Source organism: Papaver somniferum, unplaced genomic scaffold (genome assembly GCF_003573695.1).
Source record: "Papaver somniferum cultivar HN1 unplaced genomic scaffold, ASM357369v1 unplaced-scaffold_91, whole genome shotgun sequence".
NCBI lineage: Eukaryota > Viridiplantae > Streptophyta > Magnoliopsida > Ranunculales > Papaveraceae > Papaver > Papaver somniferum.
This window is the reverse complement of record NW_020652193.1, coordinates 125,932-150,034: the sequence shown is the minus strand read 5'-3', so window position 1 is coordinate 150,034 and position 24,103 is coordinate 125,932. Positions and strand designations below refer to the sequence as shown.

Sequence of the window (24,103 nt, the reverse complement as noted above, 5' to 3'; positions counted from 1 at the left end):
ACCTTCCTTGTTGGATACAACTTGATTGACACTTGGATATTGGTCTTTGGTACTATCCAAGTTATTCTTTTATTAATCAGTTCATGGATTACTATCCTGTTGATTTGATGATTGATTTGAGAAAGAGATATAACTCCTTGATATCTTTCCTTGATTGAATCTAACTTTCTAGTTGATACTCTTGAATTATATTGGAGCTTAGTTAATACAGATTTCTGAAAAAAATATTGGTTGTGGTTGTTATACCCTGCTTTTTCAGTATCCATTAATGATGAAACCCTATAACTTCACTTTTAATCAATTAGTTTCTTTCGTGTTTAAAAAAAAAATCGGGTTGATTGCATACCTAGAAAATTATATTCTCATAATTTAGATACTAGGTTGTTATGCACTAAGATATCTTAAACCAAGATAATTTGTAGAAAAATCGACAATTTAGTCATCGCAATCACATTTGTGTATATGAACCACATCTTCTAACAAATATTAGACTTGTACCTTTCTAGAATATCAAAACTTCTTCATCTGCATCAACAACCTAAAAACTCAATCCCATATCTCACACAAGAATAAAAGTAGCGCTGGTGGAGTTTACCCTCCATCCTATTGGTTGGTGAGCGTAACCGCGCGCTCCCATTGGTTCGGAGAAAAACCATTCGTATGCGTAGGATGAGATTTCGTTAAATGTGATTCATTGATCTGACAACGTGCGGTGTAGATTGGGTATGTGGTTGGTACACACCCAACGGACGGTCCTCAATATTTTATATGTCTAACCGTTGGATTTCCAAGATCTTTAATAGGACGACCTACAATTGTTTCGTATAATTACACTGGGTTTACATGATTTATTTTTTTTTAAATCACGACCGTCAAAATTTTCTTTGAAAATTACAATATTAATTTCGCATATTTATTATAAAAATACAAAAAAAAATAAAGAAACTGTGATATAAATTGCTGACATTTATTATTGAAATGCTTAATTTGCTTAACTTACATTTATATTAGTCAACGAAATGTTCTAAGAGAAAATAGACGGAGTCCATATTTATATTTTTATCTGCTATATAAGCAACAAAATATTTTTATCTGCTATATAAACTGATAAAAAAATAACATTTATATTTTTGCAGTCTTTTATAAGAAAAAATAAATACTAAAAACAACTTTATATTGATTTCATGCATTTATGATAAAAATCAGGAAAATCAAGATAACATCTAATATTAGGTACGCTTAAGTCCATATTTATATTTTGAAAGTAGTTAATATTTAAGTGCGTTTATAAAAAAAAATGATTACATATGAGTTACTGGTGTTATATTCAACAATTATATCTTTTGGATCTTTTAAAAGGTAAAAAAACTAAAAATTAGCTATATATTGATTTCATGTATTTAGGATAAAAATCAAGAAAATCAAGAAAATATTTAATATTAGATATATATATATTTCCAAAAATGGATTTACGTTGCCATGTAATGAGAATTAATATGGAACGTTCCAACAAAACTATTTTCCTTTGCAAGTTTCATTCTTCGGCTATGGTATTGTTTGGTTTTATTTTTAATATTTGCATTAGTTTTCTTATTAATCTCTTTGATGCTTCTCTTTCTATTTGCAGAAACATCATGTATTGATCATCACCAGTCTATTATTTTCCTTTTAAATAAAAAGTACATGTTGCGCGCAGGACAATCGGGATATCCGAAACGGTTTGAGTTTTGATTTACTTAGTTACTCTTTTGAATTTTCAAATTGTTTTGATTAAGGTTTTTACAATTTATAGTTTTAGTAGTGTATTTATATATTTGTAAACAAGTGAAGAAATTAAAAATCTCAGTCAGATATGAATTTAATTTAATGTCTCTCTAATTCTCTTTGCTTTTGATTTTCTGTTTTTCGTATATCTGATTTCGAGATGACCTTGACGTTGTATAGGTAAAGAAAAAATTAGGATAATGTAACCAAATTGAAAGAACTTGACAAGTATAGACTTAGAGTTATATGAGAAAAAAATTACACAATACTTTTGTGTTTTTTGCTTTTTATCTATTTCACTATATTACTCACGTTAGTGTACAACATCTCTTGAAGCGAGGAAATCAAGAAAGGCCTCACACTGGCATTTTTTTTAAGTGTCCCTAATATCAGATATAAGTAGAATTATATAAGTAAGTGTGATTGTTCATTTAACTACAAGAATTTAGTGCCTAAAAGAGCAGTTTATAGTTGATTGCTTGATTTTTAACGCACCTACAATAGAAACTCTTTAAATTAATACACGTTAAATTAATTATCTCTTTAAAATAATAACATTTGATGATCCCAACTAGGCTTGCACAAGCTAAAATTTAACTCGCTAAATTAATAATCTCTCTAAATTAATAGATTTTCTACTGTATATGATTTCTGAAGAAAGATGTGTCAGTACATTTCCTATACGACATCTTATTTGACGAGAAGCACTCATATGTTTTGCACAATTTAGAGTTGAAATATATTTTATATAATATCGTGTTTTTTTTAAGTGTCTCTAATACAAGATATCAATATAATTATATAACGAGTGTGATCTTTTATTTAACTACAAGAAGTTTGTGCCTGGAAGAGCAGTTAAATTAGTCGCTTGATTCTTAATGCGACTATATGATTTTGAAGAAAAATATATCAGTACATTTCCTATATTAAGTTTTCTTTTACGGGAAGCACTTCATATGTTTTGTACTATTTATAGTTGACAATCTATTTTACATTAATATCGAATTTTTCTAGTGTGTCTATCAGATATCAGTACCTATATGCTTAGTGTAATTTTCATTTAACTACTATAAGTTGAAGACCGGAAGAGATGTTGAGTTGGCGGCTTGATTCTTAATATTGATATATGATTCCCAAAGAAACATATATCAATGCATTTTCTTGATTACATCTTCTTTGAAGTGAAGCACTTCATGTGCTTTGCACTATTTAGAGTTGGCAATCTATCTCATAGTATCGTTTTTTTAGTGTCTCTAATTTCAGATAGCGGGTATGATTTTTCATGTAACTATAATAGTACTGATGTTGGAATTATCATAAACTACTTACCGATTTCAAAGATTAGTACAATCTTTTTAAAGTATTTTCTTTAAGAGGATTTCTTAATCTCCAACATTTTAAACCATAAGTAATTGGTGAATTTGGTTCCAATTATTAATTTATTAAATGTTAATTGGCGTTTTCTTTATACCAGTTGTTAATTGGAACAACTTCTGGGGCGAGTGCAGCCTACAATAAATGGGGATCAATTTCCATCATACCCAGTGCGTAGCACGGGTTAAGTACTAAAAAAATTTAATTATACTTTAGTGTTATAGTTTAAATTATTTTACTTTCGGCATACTTAGATCTATTTATTTGTAGAGTTGATTACTGTTTTATTAGATTGCTTGAAATTAGTTTTCAAAACCATGTGAGATATTTAGATTGTAATTACATGGTTTTAATCGTTAATTGTCAATCTACTGGATATTAATTTCTATAATATCTTATTAAAAATCTTATTAATACGGGTGCGGAGCGAAGCCACGCCTCCGTGGACATGAAACAACCCTGTCAGAATTTCCAGCAGTTCCGGTGCGTAGCAGGGGTTTCAAGCTAGTCAATAATAAAATGCATGGAATGAAAATTTGTGTAGTCCCGACACATATAGGTATTGTGACGCATCCGACATAAATACATTGCATCATTGTATTGCTACTTAAAAAGCTTTTTTCATTGCTTAAAAACAATCTTCCGAAATCAGAAAATGAAAGATTATAGGTGAGCTTCAATAAGCCAGTTTTGTGTTACTTGTTTTAAGGCTTCCTAAATTTCAGTATTACCATGATGGTGGACTATGTATAAAGAATTTAAGATGATCTTCTAAGCGAATAACCATTTTTAGATGTCAACTGTATATAACCATTATATATCTATGCATGAAGAATTTGAGATAATCAAATACTCACTTTGTAAACCATCAAAAGGTTATAAATATAAAGAAATGTAATTTCAAGGTTCATATGATACATAAAGTTAGAAGAATAACATACTCATATAATCAAGAAACTTCAATCCATTTTATACCAACATGTACACGACTCTAATGCAACTAAGAGTATGAACTCTCCCACAACAGTAGAAGTACAGTTACAAAATGCTATTTATCGACCCAAGTTAAGGGCATAACAATGGAACCATCACTTTCTTAGTCATTTATTTTAACTCTATGTAAATCTCTTATTTTATCTTAAAGAAGTCAAACTCTAATTGGACAATTCATTGTCCAGAGAAAAATAAACAATATAATGTAGAAAATAGAAACTAAATGGTATTGTAGTAAAGAGAACCTAACATTAGAATAAAAATGAATAGATGACAATCATATTTGATCAGTTTCTTTTGATAGCAAATGAAAAACCAAAATCTAGATAACAAAATATAATATTAATGAAAAGTAACAAAGAGAAATTAAATTGCATAAATAACACAAAAATTAGGCGCGAAACACCATTAATCATTAATGTTAAACAAAAAAATTAAAAAGAAAAACTAACAAAAATTATCCCAATCAACAAAAAGAAATAATGAAGCATACCTTGAGAATAGAGTTCATGTGCAAAGAATGAATGTCTAGCAAAAACAAAATTTATTATGAAAATGATTAAGTTAAGAGTTAAACTAAAGGGCGTTTGATTTAGAGATTTTGCCTTCAAATACATTTTCTACCATTAGACACACATGTATACAGGATATAGGTCAGACATTTTGTTTGTAGGAAATGTCCGGATCCAATTTGGTATGTACGTTTCCCTGCAAAAAGAAAAAAGAAAAAGTAGGCGAGTAGTCTTTTCTGTGCTTGTGGCTGTGGAGTGCTGAGGTTTCTTGAAAATTTAAAGATAACTCCAAGACAAACACAAGTTACTGCTGCTTCTTGGAAACCCCCTACACTAAGAAGAATCTGGAAGCACATTACCACTTCAAAGGACTTCGTCCACTACTGCTACTGCTGAGTCAATTTTACTTTTATTTCATTAATGGCGTCTACAGTGGGGGAGACTTCCCCTTAACTCTTCGATTTTGTGTAATTTTACTCTTCGATTCAGAAATTTTAGTCTTCGATTCAGAAAATTTCCATCAATTTTGTGCAATTTCATCTTTCAAATTGCATTAGAACTTCAAATTCTTTTGAAATTCTTCTTTACACTCACAGTAATATGATTCGGAATCATCTCATTGGATCCCCAACTGCAAACCACGTAGCCGATTCACTTGATAACTTGAATGAGCTTCCGTGGGATAAACTACTCTCGAGACAACAAGTAGATCATGATAGCCAGAAAGGGAACATGGAAATTGTTCAATTATTACTGGATGCTTCCTCACTCTTAGATCACTATTCCGATATGGAAACACTTTTTCCGATATGGTATAAATCAATTTACTAATGCTTCTTTTTTTTTTTGATCGGGTTGATGCTTCATTTATTAGTTCCTTTATAATAAATTTCAGTTATTAGTTCTTAACATATATCATCATCATATGCTTTATTCGCAGGAGTAACAAAATAGGCGATACCTGTCGATCATCTTCCATAAATGTATATGATGATGCCAAAGAACAGCTTGGTGAAGATACAAAAGCTGGCCATGAAGGTGCAGTATCTGATGGTAATGAGGACTATGAAAATGTGTTGGAACATGTAAAAGCTGATCATGAAAACGACAATGACGTGGAAAATGATATTGAAGAACCACAGGGTCAAGAAGTGACCACAGGTGCCAGTATCCCAGTTAGACCGGATGGTTGTACTATGAGAGATCAAGATAGAATTTTGTTCTCGAAAGACCAGAGCTTTGCATCTCTTGAAGAGTGTCGTAACGCTATAAAGGATGCCGCAATACTAAGTAATACTGAAGTTGAATTTTCCAAATCGACGGGGGAAAGAATTGTTGCTGCATGTTCAGATACATCAGGTTGCTGTAAATGGAAAATACGTGCTAAATCCAATGGTTGCAAGAGAAGTAATTACGTTGTAACCGAAATACAGAACGTGCATACATGCCAACGTTTGAATTTGAAGGTTACTACTAATAAGCTGGCAACCCCTACATGGGTGAGCAGTCATATTATTGATAAAGTAAGGCAAGATAACAATATTACGACACAAGAGATTAAACACATTATGAAGCAGTCTAAGTTCCAAATAGATATTAATTGCAAAACAGCAGAACGAGCAAAGAAAAGGGCTTTGGATACAATACATGAAGTATCTAAGAAGCAGAGACAAAATTCGATTGCTTCGTCATCCGTTTCATTGAATGCACACCACCAAAGCCCTTCCAATTTGAGGTTCTGGGAACAGATTCCTGAACCAATGCAGGAGTATATAAATAACATTGTAGACGTGGAAAAAGATGGACATTGTGGTTATAGAGTTGTTGCAGTGCAAGCAGGTTATGAGGCAAAAGATGGTTGGAAGCAGGTTCGAAGATTGTTGCTGAAGGAGGTCGTTCAGAATGAAGAACTCTACGTGAAACTTATGGACAGCGGTACAGTTGCAAAAATGAGAAAAGCTTTCGAGTACTCTGAAGACCTTGCCGCTGATACCCAATATTGGTTGAGTTTACCTGATGCAGGTTACGTGATTGCTAATGCATTTAAGGCCGTGGTCATATCACTTTCTCTGAAGTCCGGAAATTTAACTTTTCTACCCCTTTTGGAACCTCCACCTGACGGACAACCTCACAATATTATCGCTTTTGGCTTTGTTAATGGAAATCACTTCATCAACTTGGACTTGAAACCTGATGCTCCGATACCTCAAGTTGATCGCCGCTGGGATACTAACGTCTCCAAGGCCGCTGAAGTCTGGAAAACACCTTATCTGAACAGAATTGAAAAGTTTAAGGAGATCATGGGATTCAAGTTGGGTCAAACAGGTAACACTAGCTGTGGTGGTTCCCCTGTAATCCTCCTAACTTTATGAGATGCTTATTATTATTATGTTGATTCCTCTCTTTTTGATTTTTTTTATTAGGATCTAGGGTTCGGCTCCTGCCGTTAGCTTTTGGTAATGTATGTAGTGCTGGTAGTTGCCGTGATGTAGACAGCCTACTCAATTGCCGACAAAGTTAAACTACACATCAGAGAAAATGAGAGAGTAGATACATTTCCTTCAGTAGAGTGGAATGGCTACATCTTTTGCTTCGGCACTTTTTTCTTTAGTTTAGTGTTCTTGAGGCATGAAGATCTTGTAGCATTTGTTGTTTCCGAGTTTTCCTGTTGCTCTTCTTCTTTCTGCTCTATTCTTTCTCCCTTTTTTTGTAGCGCTTTTTGTCGAGAAGTTGTTGATGGAGTGTTTTCTTCGCTGCAGGTGAAGGTAAGAACTTTATAAATCTCGAAGAGAATTTGCAGTCTCCGCCTCGTGGTCCTGCGACTCGCCCCGAGGATACTGCTTCGTCTGCAAAGGTACATACCACTTCACTAGGAGATAAGTTATTTTAAGCGTTGTGCTGAAGGGGTTTTTACATTTGAATTGTTGGGTAAGCGGAATATATCCGTGGCTATAGATACAACCCGGAATATTAACTTGGTCACTTTAGGACAGCTTCATTGAGGCATGCTTTTCTATACCTTTGTATGTTGCAGCGGATCCTTTATCCACTTTCACATTGCATTGCAACGCAAAGGGTCCTGGTTCAATACAATATCAGGTTCTAGCACTTGGTAAGTTTTTGCGTGGAGCAGACAATTGTAGCGATGAGCATTAAGATTCACTTAGTATTAAGCATTTAAACGTTAGGTATAAAGAGTCTGATTTTCGTATTCGACCGTCAAGCCAGAAGTGCACTCTGCGAGAAGGGAGTTTCACTCTTATCTTTGAGTTCAACATGTTAGGCTTTTTTATGGTTTAGCATCAAATCATGTTTAGTTTAATAAAACTGGATTAGCCTAATCTTAATCAAGTGTGTGTTAAGTTTAGATCATGTACTAAAGGCAAAACTTTCTGTTTTGTGGGATGTGTACATAAGACCAAGGTACATCAAGTTAATCCATGAAGTGGACATATTAGTTATAATATTCGGTTAAGGGACACATGCCTAAGTCAGTTGGTGGTGGACTCCTTTCTAACCTTATTTAAAGTTTATTTATGCCATTAGAAAGATAAGGGTGATAGAAGTGGATGAAGAACTTCCAACTAAAAGAACTTAGCTTAGAGTGTTATGTTATAAGTAATTGTCTACAGAAATAATTGTCTAAGATGATCATAACCCAGTCCAAAGTATTATCTTGCTATACTTGTCTGCTGTTGCTAATAAAACTAAAGGTATCTTCTATTAACTACCGTCTAGTCATCAATAAGGTAAAAATCATGTAAATCTTAACTCTCCTATTACTTCTTTACCATGTATTGATTGTGTTACCTGATCTTGCGTAGCAGTATGAATAAGCATGAAAATAGTTGTATTTAAACATGATGAGGTTAAGCATAAAGCATGGTTTCTTCTTATCCATATTCATGTTAATATTTCTAGATGTAGAACATGTAATCCTAGGAATAAAGTAAGTTGTATCTATCAGCCTAAGTTGTGATTTGTAATCCTAATTATGTAAAGCATGTTAAAACTAATAAAGTACATCTTAAGCATGATCGATGGCTGATATGCTAACACAGCGTTCATATGATGTTACTGTAGAACCCAGAAATGGTATAGGGTACAGGCTGCTGCAGTTTCCTGGGCCTAACCCTCTGCCAAACCCTTTATGCAGGAGTGCCGTCCCGAAAATAGCAGCGTCACGGCACATAGTGAATTGCAGCTTTTGAACAGAGGGTCGGGTGTCCTCCAAGGTGTTTCAAATCCTCTAGGTGCATGTGCTCTTGAAGTTGGGTCTCTTATTGGGGGTGGGCTTGATCGTGGTACTGACACCACTTCTCGTGGGGCAAATTTTTATCGTGGTTTTGGTAACAAATCTTTTACTGAACTAACACCACCTGGCACCTGGTCAGTTATTGCGTTTTTCCCTCTTGCCTATATATTTCTGTTCGCTCATCTTCACCCTTTTATTTTCTTGTTCAGTGAACGAGACGTTGTTTGGTAAAGGTCTGCAAGCATCTACAGACACTTCTCAAGCTGTAATTGTCTTGCCACTAGTCCTACTCATTTATATTTTTTATTGAGAATCTGAAATTTTTGGTAGTGTTGTTTCGTTTCTTAGGACACCAACATGGGGAAGAGTGAACGGCATGCAGGGGAGATCCTGAACAGCAGAAAGCGAACTCGGGTCTTGATAGATACTTCGGACGAATTTAATACTAGTCATTTCGAGACTACTCCAGCACAACACCATCCATCTCCTGACAGAGCTATCAGTACCCCAAACTCTTTGAAGGGGAAGGCCACTTGGTTCACCTTCACTGGTTCTGCCGCTGCAGCTACTCTGTATGGTTGTGCAGACTTTGTATCGGTGTATAATTTTCCAGTTTCTCCTGAACAAACGGACTTTTACAAGTGGATTGTCGAGATGCATGGTCATATAGCATCTGTGGAAGTTCTTTCAGAGAGGAACACGCTTATAACGTCTACACGGATGTTAATTGATACCGCGTTAGCAATACAGAAGTTGGGTGAGGCTTGTCCTTCTGAGGAGGATTGGGCTGCTTGGCAGGAGGCAATCAAGCTCCCTCGGATTCTGAAATTTAACATTGCATGGTTGGAGATTCTCCTAGCTGCTATTGAGGAGAGACGTAAATTTCGCCGTCAGCTATTGCATCTTGAGATTGCTCAGTTGGAAGAGGAAGTGGCAGAGAGTAAACGAAAGCTGATAAAGCATCAGGCCACTCAGTTACGCTTAGCCACCGAAGCAGCTGCTGTTGTTTTGGAAATAGAAGCAACTAAGTCCGATATTGACGTTAAGATGCGGTCTCTGTCCAAGAAGAATAATGACCTTGGTGCTCTTCCTTGAGAGAGTGTTTTTTTTTTCCATTGCTCCTACTCTTCTGTTCGTCTTTCCTTCCCCACTGGTTTGGTGGACAAATTTTTTTAATGTTCATATTAATTAATTAAAGAAATCTATTATCGGGGTTTCACATTTAAATAGAAGGGCTTCATCTAACAGGACAAAAACAGGTCACCCATAAATAATTTCAGAAACCCCTTTTTTTAAAATATTTGTATATAGACTAAATAACTCTTATTTAGTTAATATTAATTTTATTTAATTAACTAATGATTAAATTAATAAGCTAATAATTAAATTAATAAATTTTTTATAACCTATATACTTTTTGGATGTAAGTTTTGGTGAGAAGAAAAACTAGAGAGAAGAAAAAAAAGAAAAATTTTGGAGATTTCTCTTCAAAACCTAGATTTTGATTTACTCAACCAAAATGGGGTGACTCCAGTTGCCAATTTCAGGTGGGTGAATCTTTATATGATAGAGAAAACAGGTTTTACATACCTCATGTTGGAGACCAAGAGATGGTTGATTTGTTAGATGGTAGAGAGGGTTTAACACAAAGTGATGATGAATCTCAACCTATTGAAGAAATAAATCGACAAAATGAAGAATCAATGGTTGAAAATCCACAAGTATACCTCTAAACTAGTTCCCATGAGCTCAAATCTTCTCAGAATTAGCTTAAGTACGTAAAAAAAATGGATTTTTGATGCTTGAAAGACATGGTTGCGGTTGGGTTTCAGCTTCATTTCCAACTGTAACCCCCACTTACGGTTTACTTTTAGATAAAATCCAAACCATAACTGGTTTTTGAATATGACAAAACCATTTACGGCTAGGAAACCCAACCCTAAGACGTTATGTGCATGAGTATTTATTACACTATTTACGGTTGGCTTGAGATATATATGCAAACCCTAAGTCATTTTACGGTTTGGATTTTTTTTCCCATTGTCAACCGTAAATTATCCAACCGTAAATTATCCTAAAATCACTAAAGAGCCCTCAAAGAGCTATGAGGAACTCTAAAAAGCTCAGGGAGACTCCATTAAGCTTTTAAAAGCTTAAATGTAATTATACTCTGTAGCACTGAGATCTATAAGCAAGGAGATTCATTAAAGAATGATAATAATAAATCCCTACAATAGTGAAGATCAACTTTGAATGTTCTCTAAAAAGCCTTGAAAACTCTAAAAAAAACCTGAAAACTCTAAAAAACACTAAAATATCTAAAAAGCTCATAAAAATCTAAAGAGCTATGAAAAAGCTTTAAGTTAATTATATTTCGTAGCACTAGTATCTACTAGCCAGGGGATCGTTAAAGCCAACTGAAAGTAAGTTAATTCTTTATAAAGAATGATACTAACAAAATTCCCTACAATAATGAAGATTATCTTTGAATGTTTCCTAGAGACCCTAAAAACACTAAAGATCCCTGAAAGAGCTCTGGGAAACTCTAAAAAGTTCAGGAAGACTCCAAAAAACTTTGAAAAGCTTAAATTTAATTATACTCCGGAGCATTGGGATCTACAAGATAGGAGATTCGTTAAAGAATGATGATAACAAATCCCTAATTTAGTGAAGATCAACTTTGAATATTCTCTAAAAATCCTTGAAATATCCGAAGAGCTCTGAAAAATCTAAAGATCTGAAAAACTCTAAAAAGCTCTGAAAATCCTTTAAGTTAATTATATTTCGTAGCGCTAGTATCTACTAGGGCTATTCACTCATGGTGTCAAGCTATATGATGGGTGTGCAATCACTCATGTAAGGAAAATCTTGTTGAGGAAACTAAAGGAGAATTCGGCCTTTTACAAGACAATGTTGAGCGAAGGGGATGCTAGTTTAAAAGAGCAATTTGTTAGGTATCAACGTCGTCTTCACGGTGGCAAACCGATCACAACGGATTATTGGATGAGCATGTCGATATGTGGACACTTAATCGCCGACGCATTCAATTGTGTGGTTCATTTTTTCTCAAAATATACTAGTTTCACATTCACCCCAAAAACAACCGTTTGTGTCGAGCAACTTAAACGAAAGAGATTGGTGATCGCGTTGATTAACAACAACCACTTTATAGGCCTTCGGTTAAAAACCGATTGTCCATTGCCTCCGATATCTGGAACCTCTTATTGGAATGGATTTAACCCCGACACAATGTTGGGTTGGTGCATTATGTATGAACATAACATGGATATGTGGAATGTTTTGAAGAAGTCGGACGAAATCGTACGAGAAGGTCTTATTGTTATCTAGTAGGATTAAATTAGACATGGATTTAATCATACATTACATTTTTTGAAGTGTTTCATTATTTGTTGAGTTAATTTTGAGATTTTTTTGAGTTCACAGAGATAAGCTCGGTTACATAGTAGAATTACAGAGATCCCCGAATTATACGTCCGGCTACCAGAGAAATTTTACGAGGTTGCCGAACTAAACAAACCTAAACTAAACATATGAGTAATACACACACCACTCTAAATCAAACTTAACAGTGCATTTTTGTTTATTTCTGAATGAAGAGAGTGAGTCTTTCAACTTGTGGACAAAGAAAAATTGAATCCACAGAGAGTATTTCGGCAAGGTCTATATATTTTGCGAGCTAACCGAACTACATGTTCGGTGACTTCCTAAAATTTCCAGGTAACCAAACTAATCTCCTTAACTTGTCATTGTATGTACAAAGAGTAGTTCGGCAACCTGAGATATTTTGAGGTCACCGAATTAATGGTTCGGTGACCTGATCAAATTTCATACGTTGTCGGACTAAGTGTTCGGTTACCTGGTCAAAAGTTTCAGGTCGCCGAACTGAGTTTTGGCTGCATGGCAATCTATTGCAGGTTGTCGAACTATATGTTCGGTTTCTGCTTTGAATTTCTTTCTAGCCGAACTCTACCCTGTAGACTTTTCATTCAAGATAATGTTGCACGCTACTTATGAATCAAATAAAAAATTGAAACACAAACCCAATTTAAACAAATATAAAAGTTTTATACATACCAAACTCCTAACTAATTGTTCAAAACACACAGAATCCATAACTATGATGTTTTTTGAAACTACAACAAAATGAAAATAAAAGAAAAGAAGGGATTCAAACACGACCACTACGACAAAGTCTTTTATATACTTGTTGTCGACCCCTATTCAATTGCTTAAACCGACTCTCCTCCCAGCATTCTTTGGGAACAATTTCTAGCTCTTCATCTTCTTCCTCTTCCTCATCTCCTTCCTCTCCCTCCTCTCCCTTATGTTCATCCCCTTCTTCCTCTTCCTCTTGCCCTTCTTCTTCTTCTAACTGCTCTTCTCTACATCCTCAACTTGTTTTATTTGTTCTTCAACCTCTTCACTTCTAGTGGATTCATTTCCTTGCTCTTCTTCATCATCAAGATGGGGATTAGATCTCTTTCTTTTCTTCCTAATGAATGAAAACCAAAATATTAGCTAAACGTAATATTTTCTTCTCGAATAAATCAATAACATGGGACTAAATCAAAAACAAGCTGTAAACAGATTAAAGTTAGGCAAGCTTACATGAGTTGTGAAATAACCGAACTAAAAGTTCGGTTATCTAGCATGAGTTGTGAAGTAAACGAACTACATATTTGGTGTTAACAGACCAAAGTTCGGTTACCTATATAATTTATCAACTAGACCGAACTCAAATTTCCCATACAAAAGAATAAGTTCGGTTAGGAATATCTAGGGTTTTGTTTTGCGAGCTAACCGAACTACCTAGTTCAGTTGCCTAAGAAATTTCTAATTTGTCGAACTGTTCTTCATATTGAAAGTTAGGTTACGAAAAAATTAGGGTTTTCAAAATTCTCCTAGCCGAAATGTCTACTGTAACTACCATTTTCAATGGGTTTTGATGATTTCTAATCGATTTCTTCGAAAAAAAAAAGGAATTAAAAGGAACGGGTATGAAGGAAATTACCCGTGTATTTGTATATCTCTTGAATCAGACTTTTTGGTTGTTGTTGGATGATTGATTTTGCCTCTCAACTATGTTTCACGTTGTTTATCAATTGTCAATTCTTTTGGGAGATTTGCTATATTTGCGAGTCCCGGACTCGATCCTGGAAGTCTTGGAGTTTGCTTGGTACGCATTGTTTATAAAGATGGATTAATCGACGATGAAAATTTTTCGAATCGACGATTAACGTCGATGTATACGAAGAAGAGGCAAAGAAAAGAAGAAGAATAATAATAATAAGAAGAAATGAATAGGAATGAAACTGATTTTAATTGGTTTTGTTTTTAGGTTTTAATTTAATGGGTTAGATTAATAGGTAGTGGTTAAATTAATGAGTTATTAAGATTAATTATAACCTTAATTAGGATAAGGGCAGATTAGTATTCCCTAACCTTTTAGGACATCCCTTAAGAATTTAGGGTGGACACCGCTATCAAATAGTAGTCCCCCACCAATTTAGAGTAGTCCCAAAAAAATGATTCAAAAGATATTCATAATATGTAATATCGGGCTTGGGAGCTAGCTGGGTTGGGTGTGCAACTGCACATCCATACTTGGCACCCGACCAATTTGACTCATATCACATGTTTTGAAGCCTATTTTGAGGCACACCTAAATTTTTTGAGGTATACCAAATGATTTGTTTAGCTAGGGTGTGTTTATAAGGGGTATTCTAGGATACGTAAATTACTTAGGTACCCTTAATTAATTCATTAATTTACTTATTCATTTAATCAATTAATTATTTTTAAGTTTAACAATTCTTTTAGTTTTAATTTAACTATTCATTTTTTTTATTTAATTTCAATTTTCAATTAAATTTAAATTTTCAAAATTTTAAAAAAAAAAATGTTTAAATTTAATCTCTTTTTTTTTTAACAATAAAATTTAATTTTTCAAAAAAATTAAACAAAAAATATAAAAAAATTATTTTTCAAACAGAAAAATTTAAAACAAATTGAAAAAAAATTATTAAAAAAATTATTAATAATGGCATTTATCATTAAGAAAATATATGAATAAGGGGCATTTAGGATTACTACCCCTGACCATATTTTATCTTTATTTGGTATGCCTCAAAAAATTTCAGTATGCCTCAGAAACAGGTTTCCATGTTTCTCATGCAAATTTTGAAGGCATATTATCTGCATTTTAACCTTAAGAGATGAAGATGTTGGATTCATTTTAACCTGGGTCCGTCCTTGCACTGTGGCCGGCGGTAAAGATTTTACATTTGAATTCTTGGGCTCTTGCCGCTTAAAAGTATATGATTATGGATATAGCTCGGATACTACACTGAGTACAGTGATGAGTTATATCGAATCTGTTGAAGACTTACAGGGAAGATGATGATGAGACTTGTAGGGAAAGATGATGATGATGATTTATACTCCCCCTGTTTCTGGAAAAAACAGTTACTTTGCTTTTCTAATTTGGCCAGGCTAAGATAGTATATCAATATCACTGCAGAAGAAACAAGAAAATACAAAGAGGAAAGAGATAATAAACTTTAGGGTAGTAAGGATATTTATGAAGGCCCATCAAAAGTGAGGGTAATTATTCAATTTACACTATTACCTCCGTTCCTAAATAATAGGCTGGTTTATTAACCAAATCAAGTCTCAGGGCTAATTTGTGTAGCATCTTCAAAGGCAATAGCAAAATCGTCCCAATCAAGTGAAGCTGAAACGCAGGCAGGAATCAGGATCAAACCCGAACGAGATGTTACAAATGTTGTCAAAAGCAACGAAGAATATCTTGAAGATCAAGAACCAAATTTTCCTGTGATGTTTGTCTTGAGAATGGGAACTAATAGACCGGAAAGTTCAATCTTTAACATCTTTAATGAATTTCTGAAGACATCTGGTGTTGAGTTCATGGATTTATATATTTATCTGAAATCTCCAGTTATCCCATCAGTATTGATATGCCGATGCCAAAGAAGTCAGATAGGATGCAGCTCACCTTTTGAAGCAAGTCTCCTAAAATCATTTTTAGAATTTCAAAACTGTGTTAATTCCAAGTGAAGCGACTAGATGCAGGACAGGACAACATCCCAACACTAAAATCGAATGCACATAAACCAAACTGACTGACCATAATCCATTTGCACACAATCTTGCTGCATCTCATCTGTATCAACAATTTATCAAGCAGTATTTACATTCATGAGTGAATTTTACTCGCGAGTCCCTGGACAAGTTCAGACCACATCAACGTTGAATTTAGTCCTGAATAAACAGAAAATTGATTCCATCGAGATAGCTTAACCCTCTGATTATAAACCAAGATAAGAAAGAGCGGAACTGAATCCCTCGTCAACATAAATATTTATCATTCTACAAATTCCTAAGAAGAGACTGTTATTTTGAAGGCAGTTCCAGAGAGGACAAAATTTTGATTGGCGGAACAAGTCATAACAGAAAACACAGAAACCAGTAACAGGTAGTTAATAAGGGAAATCAAGATGAAATACCAATCTCTAAGACATTCTACAAATGGATATCACAATATTTTTTGTAGAATGGTAAATACTATAATTTACAGAGGCACTAGATACATAAAGATCGAAAATTTAACCAATCGAATCTGCAGTGACATTACTAATTAGACTGCACTGTTTGCTGCAAATTAATTTTTAAGTCCGATCTTTGTAGTTATATAAACACGGTCATATAAATTCAAGGACTAACCAATGGAACCATCCTACATACAGCGTGCAGGCCTGACAGTCTCAGAAATTCATTTTCAGGTACCAATTGAAAGATGCAATCCTTAAATGGAGGAATTTCACTAAACAAAGCTTTCTGGTATGCAGCATTTGAATACCATGGAACAGACCTCAAGTTCAACAAGGTATTCAACAAGGGAGAGTCTGATCAAACAACTATCACCATGAACAAAACCCTTGAAACCTACAATGGTTTAGAGAAATCGTAGCTGGAAGTCTAGTTGCAAGCCTTAGTATGATCATCTAAAATACCATACCCCACAGTCAAAGGTTTGTCTGATCATTTATCTTACATTAGGTGATGCAATATAACAACAGAATGAATTCTGTTTTTCTACCTAATTTTGGTTTATGAGCCTAATGGATACATATTATTCAGTAACTGACACACGCATTTCATATGTACGTTTACAGATATTAACTTCAACTTACTACACGTAATCGTAGACGCCCCATCATTCCCAGGTATCAAGCAAATCAGTGGTGACATGTTTGCCAGTGGTCCAAATGCAGAAGCAACTTTCATGAAATGGATTCTTCATGATTGGAGTGACGAACACAGTATTAAAATCTTGAATAATTGTTAAGCTGCATTACCTTAAAGATGGGAAAGTGATTATTGTTGAATTCATTATACCTGAAGTGCCAGACAGTAATATTGCAGGTCGTGGTGTAATCTATTTAGACAACATTATGTTAGCGCAGAACCCTGCTGGTAAAGAAGGCTCACAAAAACAATTGAAAACCGTGCTAAAGATATTGGACTTACTGATTTTCAAATGTGGTCTGTACTGCTTAGGTGTCAGAGTGAGATATCTCAAGATCTATAAGCTTATATTATATTTATTGACTTTATTCTTGTGTATTACGACTATCAACATTAGCCCATCATAATGCAATCAATAAAACTGTATTTGAGTTTCGTGAGATGAGGTGCACTGTTCTAAAACAGCCTTGAGCAGCTCAACATTTCTGAAGAACAAGAATTAACTAGTCATGGTCATCTTTCCGAATTTCTAAGGTTCTTAGAGAATTTAGTTGAAAACATCGGCAAATTGCAATTGAATAAAGCATAAATCAACATTGTAGATTTTGGGAGAAAGAAATCAACATTGTGACAATTTATATTATAATCATTCCGAGCATAAATCAAATACTACGAAAGCAATGAAGAAACATGTGGGCTTTGGTGATCTGATATGCGAAATTTGGGAGAACATGGTTAGCTACTTGCATAATCTCCTTGCTCTTGGGGATTCGGGGCCCTAAATATACTGAACCTACAACAGATATAGAAGATTGTGCACGTGACCTCTTTAATGCGCAAAATTTGAGCTTTACTTCTATAAAATTTGCATTGAATTACAGTAATGATTTTGTAAAAGGAATCGTTTAGTCTTCAAATAGGCTCAGGGTCATGGAATAGGTAATTAACGCACTTGATTTGTTTACCAAAATGAGTTTAAGAAATAGTTAATGACATTATATCCTAACCCCAATTTAAAACTAAACCAGCTATACAGCGACATTTCGTCGAACATCTTAATTGAATATTCAGATTCTTTTTAAATGGACCTAAAGATCATAAAACATCTTAATTGAATTTCTAAATCATATGCCTCATTCAGATTTCACATGTTTGCGAATTTCGTATAACAGCACATCTCATCATATGGAAAATTAAAGAAACATAGACATAGTATACTGGTGGCAGGTTTAGGAGCATTCGGTATGGATCAACCAGGTAATCTTTCCACATGCATTACTAAATTTGGTTTCTTATACTACTAGTTGCAAAGAAAACGGTCTTACCAATATTTCATAACCAGCACAAATTCATCAGTTCTGAACACAACAAACCCAACAAGAGTACCAATACGAGCGGTGCAGAATCATCGGGACCCTGATGTGATGTCATTTCTCTCTCTAAACTGCACCAAAAAATAATAATCCTCTCAATTGCTAACCATTACTCTTCTTTTATATAATACAATACTGAGTTAAATGATATAATGTCAACTGTATCTTGTGCCAATTGAACCAACAAATCCAAAACCAAACCCACTAGAAAAAAGGAAACACTACAAAAGGTATTTAAATGGAGAGATAGAGAAGGGATAATTTACTTGAAGAAGAAGAATTGAGACTTGACAAAAGGCTTTGGTCAAAAGAACTAAAGTATATGTTTAAACTGTAACCCCTAGCTTCTAGAAAATACTCCCGCAATTCAGTTTCTCATTCCACTTTCATCACCAACAGATACAGAAACTGTATGACGTCCTGCATTTTTAACGAAATTTCAGTCTTAGCAAAAACATAGAAAACTGGTGCTGGTATAAATGAACTTTTCTATGAAACAAAGTGTCAAATAGCAACTAGGCTGCTCCTTCTCAGAACCGGTATGTATACGAATGTAGTTCATAACACAATCAATCACTGTATTCTTTCATTCTCCGATGGAAACTTTTAATCAAAATGAATTTCTTACTATTTCAATATTCTATAAACCCAAATACAAACATCAACCTAAAACTAGGTCAAAAAATGACAACCCAGAAGAATTCAAGAATAATGCAACTCACTCAAAAAAAAATGAAATTGATTAGATTACTTTACTTTACCTAGACCTGCCCCACGAAGGTGAAGATTCAGTGGTCGAGACCGCATTGTTATTATCTTTAATACCAGAAGCAATAAAATTTCTGTTGAAGTCCAAAACCCCTGGATTTTGGTAACTCATACTTTCTGAAATCAAGATTTTCTAAAAACCCTTTGTTGGAAATCGAAGATTGCGTGGGTGAGTTGATGTTGCCGCCATTGTTGAGATAAGATTTTTGGGAGAAAAGGGATTTTGGTTTCTAAGTGTGGGTCTGCCAGACAGTTGGAATGGGACTGTGGGAATTAACCTTTCAAATGTGGGTCCTGTGGCACAGTGGATTGGGATTATTACCTCTCCAACTTTAGAGTTAAAACTTCGAGGGAGACGCGACACCTCCCAATTTTTATCCCGCAAAATCGGCAGAGGGACAAATGGATGGTTCCCATTGCGTTTTTAGTATTGAGATTATTAACGGAGTAAAATGGCGCAAAAAAATCCTATTTAAATTTTTAATTTTTAATTTAATCTTTTGATTTATGGGATCTACACATAAAATAAATATAAGATCTCATATCTAAGGGTGTGCAGAAAACCCGAAACCGCAGATTTCACCTGTGACTGTCTATAAAATTGCAGGTGAAAACCAATCTGCAAGAGTTTATGGGACGGACACGATTGAGTTTTCAAATCCGCAAGATTTAGCGATTTGGTTGCGGTTGGTTTTGTAAATTCACGAATTCACCCGCACCATATGATAGTAAGGGACTTTAATATAGCCGTGTCCATAATATTACTAAGGATAATATTGGAAATTTGAGTTTTATATATGAACTTCTTTATCATGAGAGAAACTCAGAAACCTAAATCGATGATTCAAAACCCATATGTCTCTCTTCCCTGATTCCTACTGGATCGGCACCCATTTTGATCTGTAGCACAGGATGTCGTGCTGGTTTATGAGAAGCCAGGGCCAATTCATTTGTAGATCTCTTTGTACCTTAAAAGTCTTTTGCAGAGTTAGTTTATCGGCTAGAGTCCTTGGCAACAGTAGAAAAAGGTCGCAACACTACTAAGCCAAGGTTATTCATTCCGAGCAATTTGATTTTGAAACAAGATAACTCAGCATATCTGATAACGGTTGAGCCGTTCGCGGGAGTTTTAGAGGATTAAATTTCAAACTTGTCCTTGTGCATGACAAGATCAAGCTCAATTGCTAGCTACTAACCATCTCATTCTACCTTCCTTTGTAGCCTGATGTGTCAATGAACTCCAGTCACCAATATCCTACTCTCATTACAATCACCAGGCTATATTAAATTCAAGGTCCAATCTTCTATAAGTCTACCCGTCACATTATCCAGTATCTGCTGGATATCTAAGCATGTTGATCTTGAGGTCAAAATAACCCCATTGCTAGTTTGATAGGACACAGTCTTCATCTATCGAGGCCTTTGAAAACTATAAACAACATGCTTGTGGATTACATGTTTTGTTGACAAAAGAACAATAGCGGTGGGAGCAAAAACAAACCCTTGCTAAGATGGAAAAAAAAATACAACAATATCTTCGTCTGAAAGATTTTGAGTCCTATGGAGTGACATTCCTGTTATCATCGTCTGAGGAGGATTTTAAGGAGGGAGGTCTCCTAATCAGTGTTTACTGTTTCTGAACTTAGTATTTTTATTTATTTTACGTTTTCTTTCCCGACTAAATCCACGGTTAATCCGCATCCGGTGATCCGCGGATGTAAAATTCACGGGTGATCGGGTCGGTCACGGTTGGATTTTCCAAATCCGCAACTTTGACGGATTGGTTGTGGGTGACCCCTAATCTGCAATCCTCCGTCCACTGCACATCCCTACTCATATCTAAAAAACCATCTCCAACGGTAGAGAATTTTCTTTAAAAACTAGTGAAAAATTTGATGTGGAGTTGGAGCCAGAGGTGTAGATAACACTTTCTTGAACACCTTAATATTTAATAATTGGTCCCTCCTAATTTTTAAAACCCGATTATTGGAGATGGATTTCTGTCAAACGGAGTCTAAAATTCTATGTATCACTAAAAAAAGAGATTCAACTTATGTTGGAGATGCTCTTAGAGTCGGGATTTTTGCTCGCGGTAAAAATTCGGTAAGGCTGGCGTTTCCGAAACTTTGAGAAAATATCGGAAGGGTCATACTGTTTTTTCGGTCATTTAAGATCTAGGTGTCTTTCTAGGTTACTATTCTTTTTCCTTTCACCACGGGATTTAACAGATGTGGGGTTTTAAAACCCTGAATGGGACCCAAAACAACAATCAATGGTTAGATGTTGCCGCTCCATCAATTTTGGTCCACCACCCTTAACTTTTCTGCTTCTTTCTGGTTCAAATATTCTTCACAAACATAACTAAAATACAGGACACACAAATTAGAGTCTCGTGTTAGCTTTGTGGGGTAGGGAGCGATGTCCACCTGAACTTTGTTTCACGAATTTGAAATGCCTTTGGCTTTGTTTATTTTAATTTCCATCTCGATTTTTTGTTTTTAGTTTGAAACCTATTATAGGGTTCACTTTACATTCGTTGCGTAAGATCCGGGTCAGCTTTTCAAATCAGGCGACAACTGAGTCAACTCAGTTTTCAAATTTTTCTTTGTTTTTAATTCTTCCTGATTAATGTTTCTGTGATTTTTTTGTTCTATATCATCCCTGTCAGTTCATATACGTACTGGTTAATTTTATAATCACTCATTTTAAATAATTTTTAAAAAAGTTTTTACCAATTCTCAAGTTTTTTATATTCACCTTATGTATAACTAATCACTTAGTTTCCCCTGCTTTGCGTTTGCAGATTGGTTATCTATAACTAATCACCGATTTCTAGTAACAATTCATCCCGCTCTCAAGTTAATTCAAAAAATTTGAATTTCCGAAAATTCAAACCCAAACGATATTTTTGGTACCCGATTGCTATTATTATGGGTTTTTCCATCGGCATTACTTACCATTTCAACAATCATTCCAAAGATATTTGTTTCCATATTAAATACCATACAGTATTTTCGCATTCAACTCCTTCAGCGTCTCTTTACCAATTCCATCCTAAAAACCCTAGTCATCACAATGTGCTAAATTCTGTTTATTCTATCAATTCCTCCCAAAACAATTCTTTTATCCTCGGTTTTGTGAATATGCAATCCACAAAAAATACTATTACGATGGAGGAAGGAAATTCCAGTCAAGTTGGAGATCTGGTTAATAAGTTCAAAGCTACACTGGAACTTGGTGATACTAATGAAGTTGTAGTTGTTCAACAAAGCAATTGAACCAATGAAGAGGAAGATTCGAACTGGGAAGATTGCGTTGTCGGGAAAATCATCATAGAAGAGAGACTGAACTATAATACAATTATGAAATACATTGGATTTACTTGGCCTTTCTTAAAGCCGGAAGACTTAAGAGTAGTTGAGGTGGAACCTAATCTCATGATCTTCAAATTCAGTCAATGGGATTTTTTAAACAAAGTGACTGAAGAAAGGCCTTGGAATATTAACAATTTTCTTTTAGTTGTTCATGATTATATACCTGGTATGATCGACACCGAAAAATATTGGGGCTTTCAACACTTTTGGATTCAACTAAAGTTTCTTCATCTTGAACACATGAATGTCTCATGGGTCACCAAAATTGGAGAAATAATGGGTGAAGTAGTTGCAATTGAACCAAAGGATGCTATACCAGTTGGAAGTGACCTTGCCAAATTATGTGTGAATGTGGATCTTTCTATTCCTATGAGAAGAGGAGTAAAGTGCATTACTAATGCTGGAACAACCAAATGGTATAAATTCTTTTATGAGAGACAACCTAAGAGTATTTGCAAAGAGTGTTACATTGTCAATCAAATGACAGGTGCCTATAAGGATGCAACTATTTTTCTAAAGAAAGCTCATGAAAAACCCTATTTTGTGGGTAAAGTAAGCAATATTCGTAAGAATATTTCAATTATCAAAAGGAATGTTGCTCCTGCTGTTAAGAAGACTCAAAAGAAAGTTTCCAAATCTACTGTTTTTGTTCCACCTAAAGATGGAGAAAAAGTCAACTTGGATTACTTAATCATCAATGAAATCCAAGACACTGAAGAAGATAGTAGACTAGGAAAGAGACACAGGATTGAAAATATCAGTGCTTCTGTTACTGACATAGCTGAGTCCTCATCACTTAATGCCAATTCTGATGCCAACATAACCATCCAGACAACTCACGAGGTCACGATGAAAGATAACCATTCAGCACACACAAAAAAGGAGGATCAGGTATCTCTTAACTTTTCTCACTTTGAACATTTAAATTATCAGTTTCATAATTTTTCTGTTGCATTTATTACGTTTAGGATCTGCTATATCAGTAAATCATTTATTATTGTATGCGATTTTCAGCTAAGGGATATTACCTCTTTTAAAGCTTTGCATGCTAACCACAAGTTTCTAAACCAACTTCCTTGCATTTCACTTGACCATTTTCATGCAAAAAATTTAAGAACTGCAGACTTTTCAAATATTATTTTTAAAAATCTACAACATGGGAATCATTGCCTGGAATGTTCAAGGTTTAAAACCCAGACCACAACAGACCATCTTAGAGACCTTATTAGAACACAAAATCCAGATTTGATATTCCTTTGTGAAACAAAAGTTACTGAAGACAAGATGAAGTCTTTACTAGCACCTCTTAGATATCCCAATGCTAGGTACTTAAAGCCAACTAGTCTTTCTGGTGGCTTAGTACTATTGTGGAAAAATGACTTTATTTGTGACATTGTTAGC

The 24,103-nt window shown here is 34.6% G+C and overlaps 1 protein-coding gene and 1 long non-coding RNA gene across 4 annotated transcripts; one reads left to right on the top strand and one right to left on the bottom strand.

The window, feature by feature from the left end:
- The first annotated feature begins 4,940 nt into the window (after positions 1-4,940).
- Positions 4,941-10,179, top strand: LOC113346057. The gene is made up of 6 exons (XM_026589659.1): positions 4,941-5,455; positions 5,584-6,968; positions 7,403-7,497; positions 8,800-8,992; positions 9,108-9,163; positions 9,247-10,179. Exons 1-6 carry the CDS (start codon positions 5,244-5,246, stop codon positions 9,991-9,993), a joined length of 2,688 nt encoding a protein of 895 aa, XP_026445444.1. The 5' UTR covers positions 4,941-5,243; the 3' UTR covers positions 9,994-10,179.
- A 4,954-nt stretch (positions 10,180-15,133) lies between these two features.
- On the bottom strand, positions 15,134-19,591 carry LOC113346060. 3 transcript variants are annotated; one of them, XR_003358379.1, is made up of 5 exons: positions 19,322-19,591; positions 18,827-18,980; positions 16,067-18,631; positions 15,548-15,951; positions 15,134-15,433 (listed from the first exon to the last, which is right to left on the bottom strand). It is a non-coding gene; the product is annotated as an uncharacterized LOC113346060 (long non-coding RNA). The 3 variants fall into 3 exon arrangements; XR_003358380.1 differs by lacking the exon at positions 15,134-15,433 and having other exon boundaries at positions 15,479-15,951; positions 16,067-16,162; positions 17,133-18,631; XR_003358378.1 differs by lacking the exon at positions 15,134-15,433 and having other exon boundaries at positions 15,479-15,951.
- Between the last annotated feature and the right edge of the window lie 4,512 nt (positions 19,592-24,103).

Coding starts and splice junctions, on each gene's coding strand:
- LOC113346057 (XM_026589659.1), top strand. CDS start 5,244: ATGATTCGGAATCATCTCATTGGATCCCCAACTGCAAACCACGTAGCC. Junction 7,498..8,799: donor ATACTGCTTCGTCTGCAAAG/GTACATACCACT, acceptor CCCTTTATGCAG/GAGTGCCGTCCCGAAAATAG. Junction 8,993..9,107: donor AAATTTTTATCGTGGTTTTG/GTAACAAATCTT, acceptor TTTCTTGTTCAG/TGAACGAGACGTTGTTTGGT.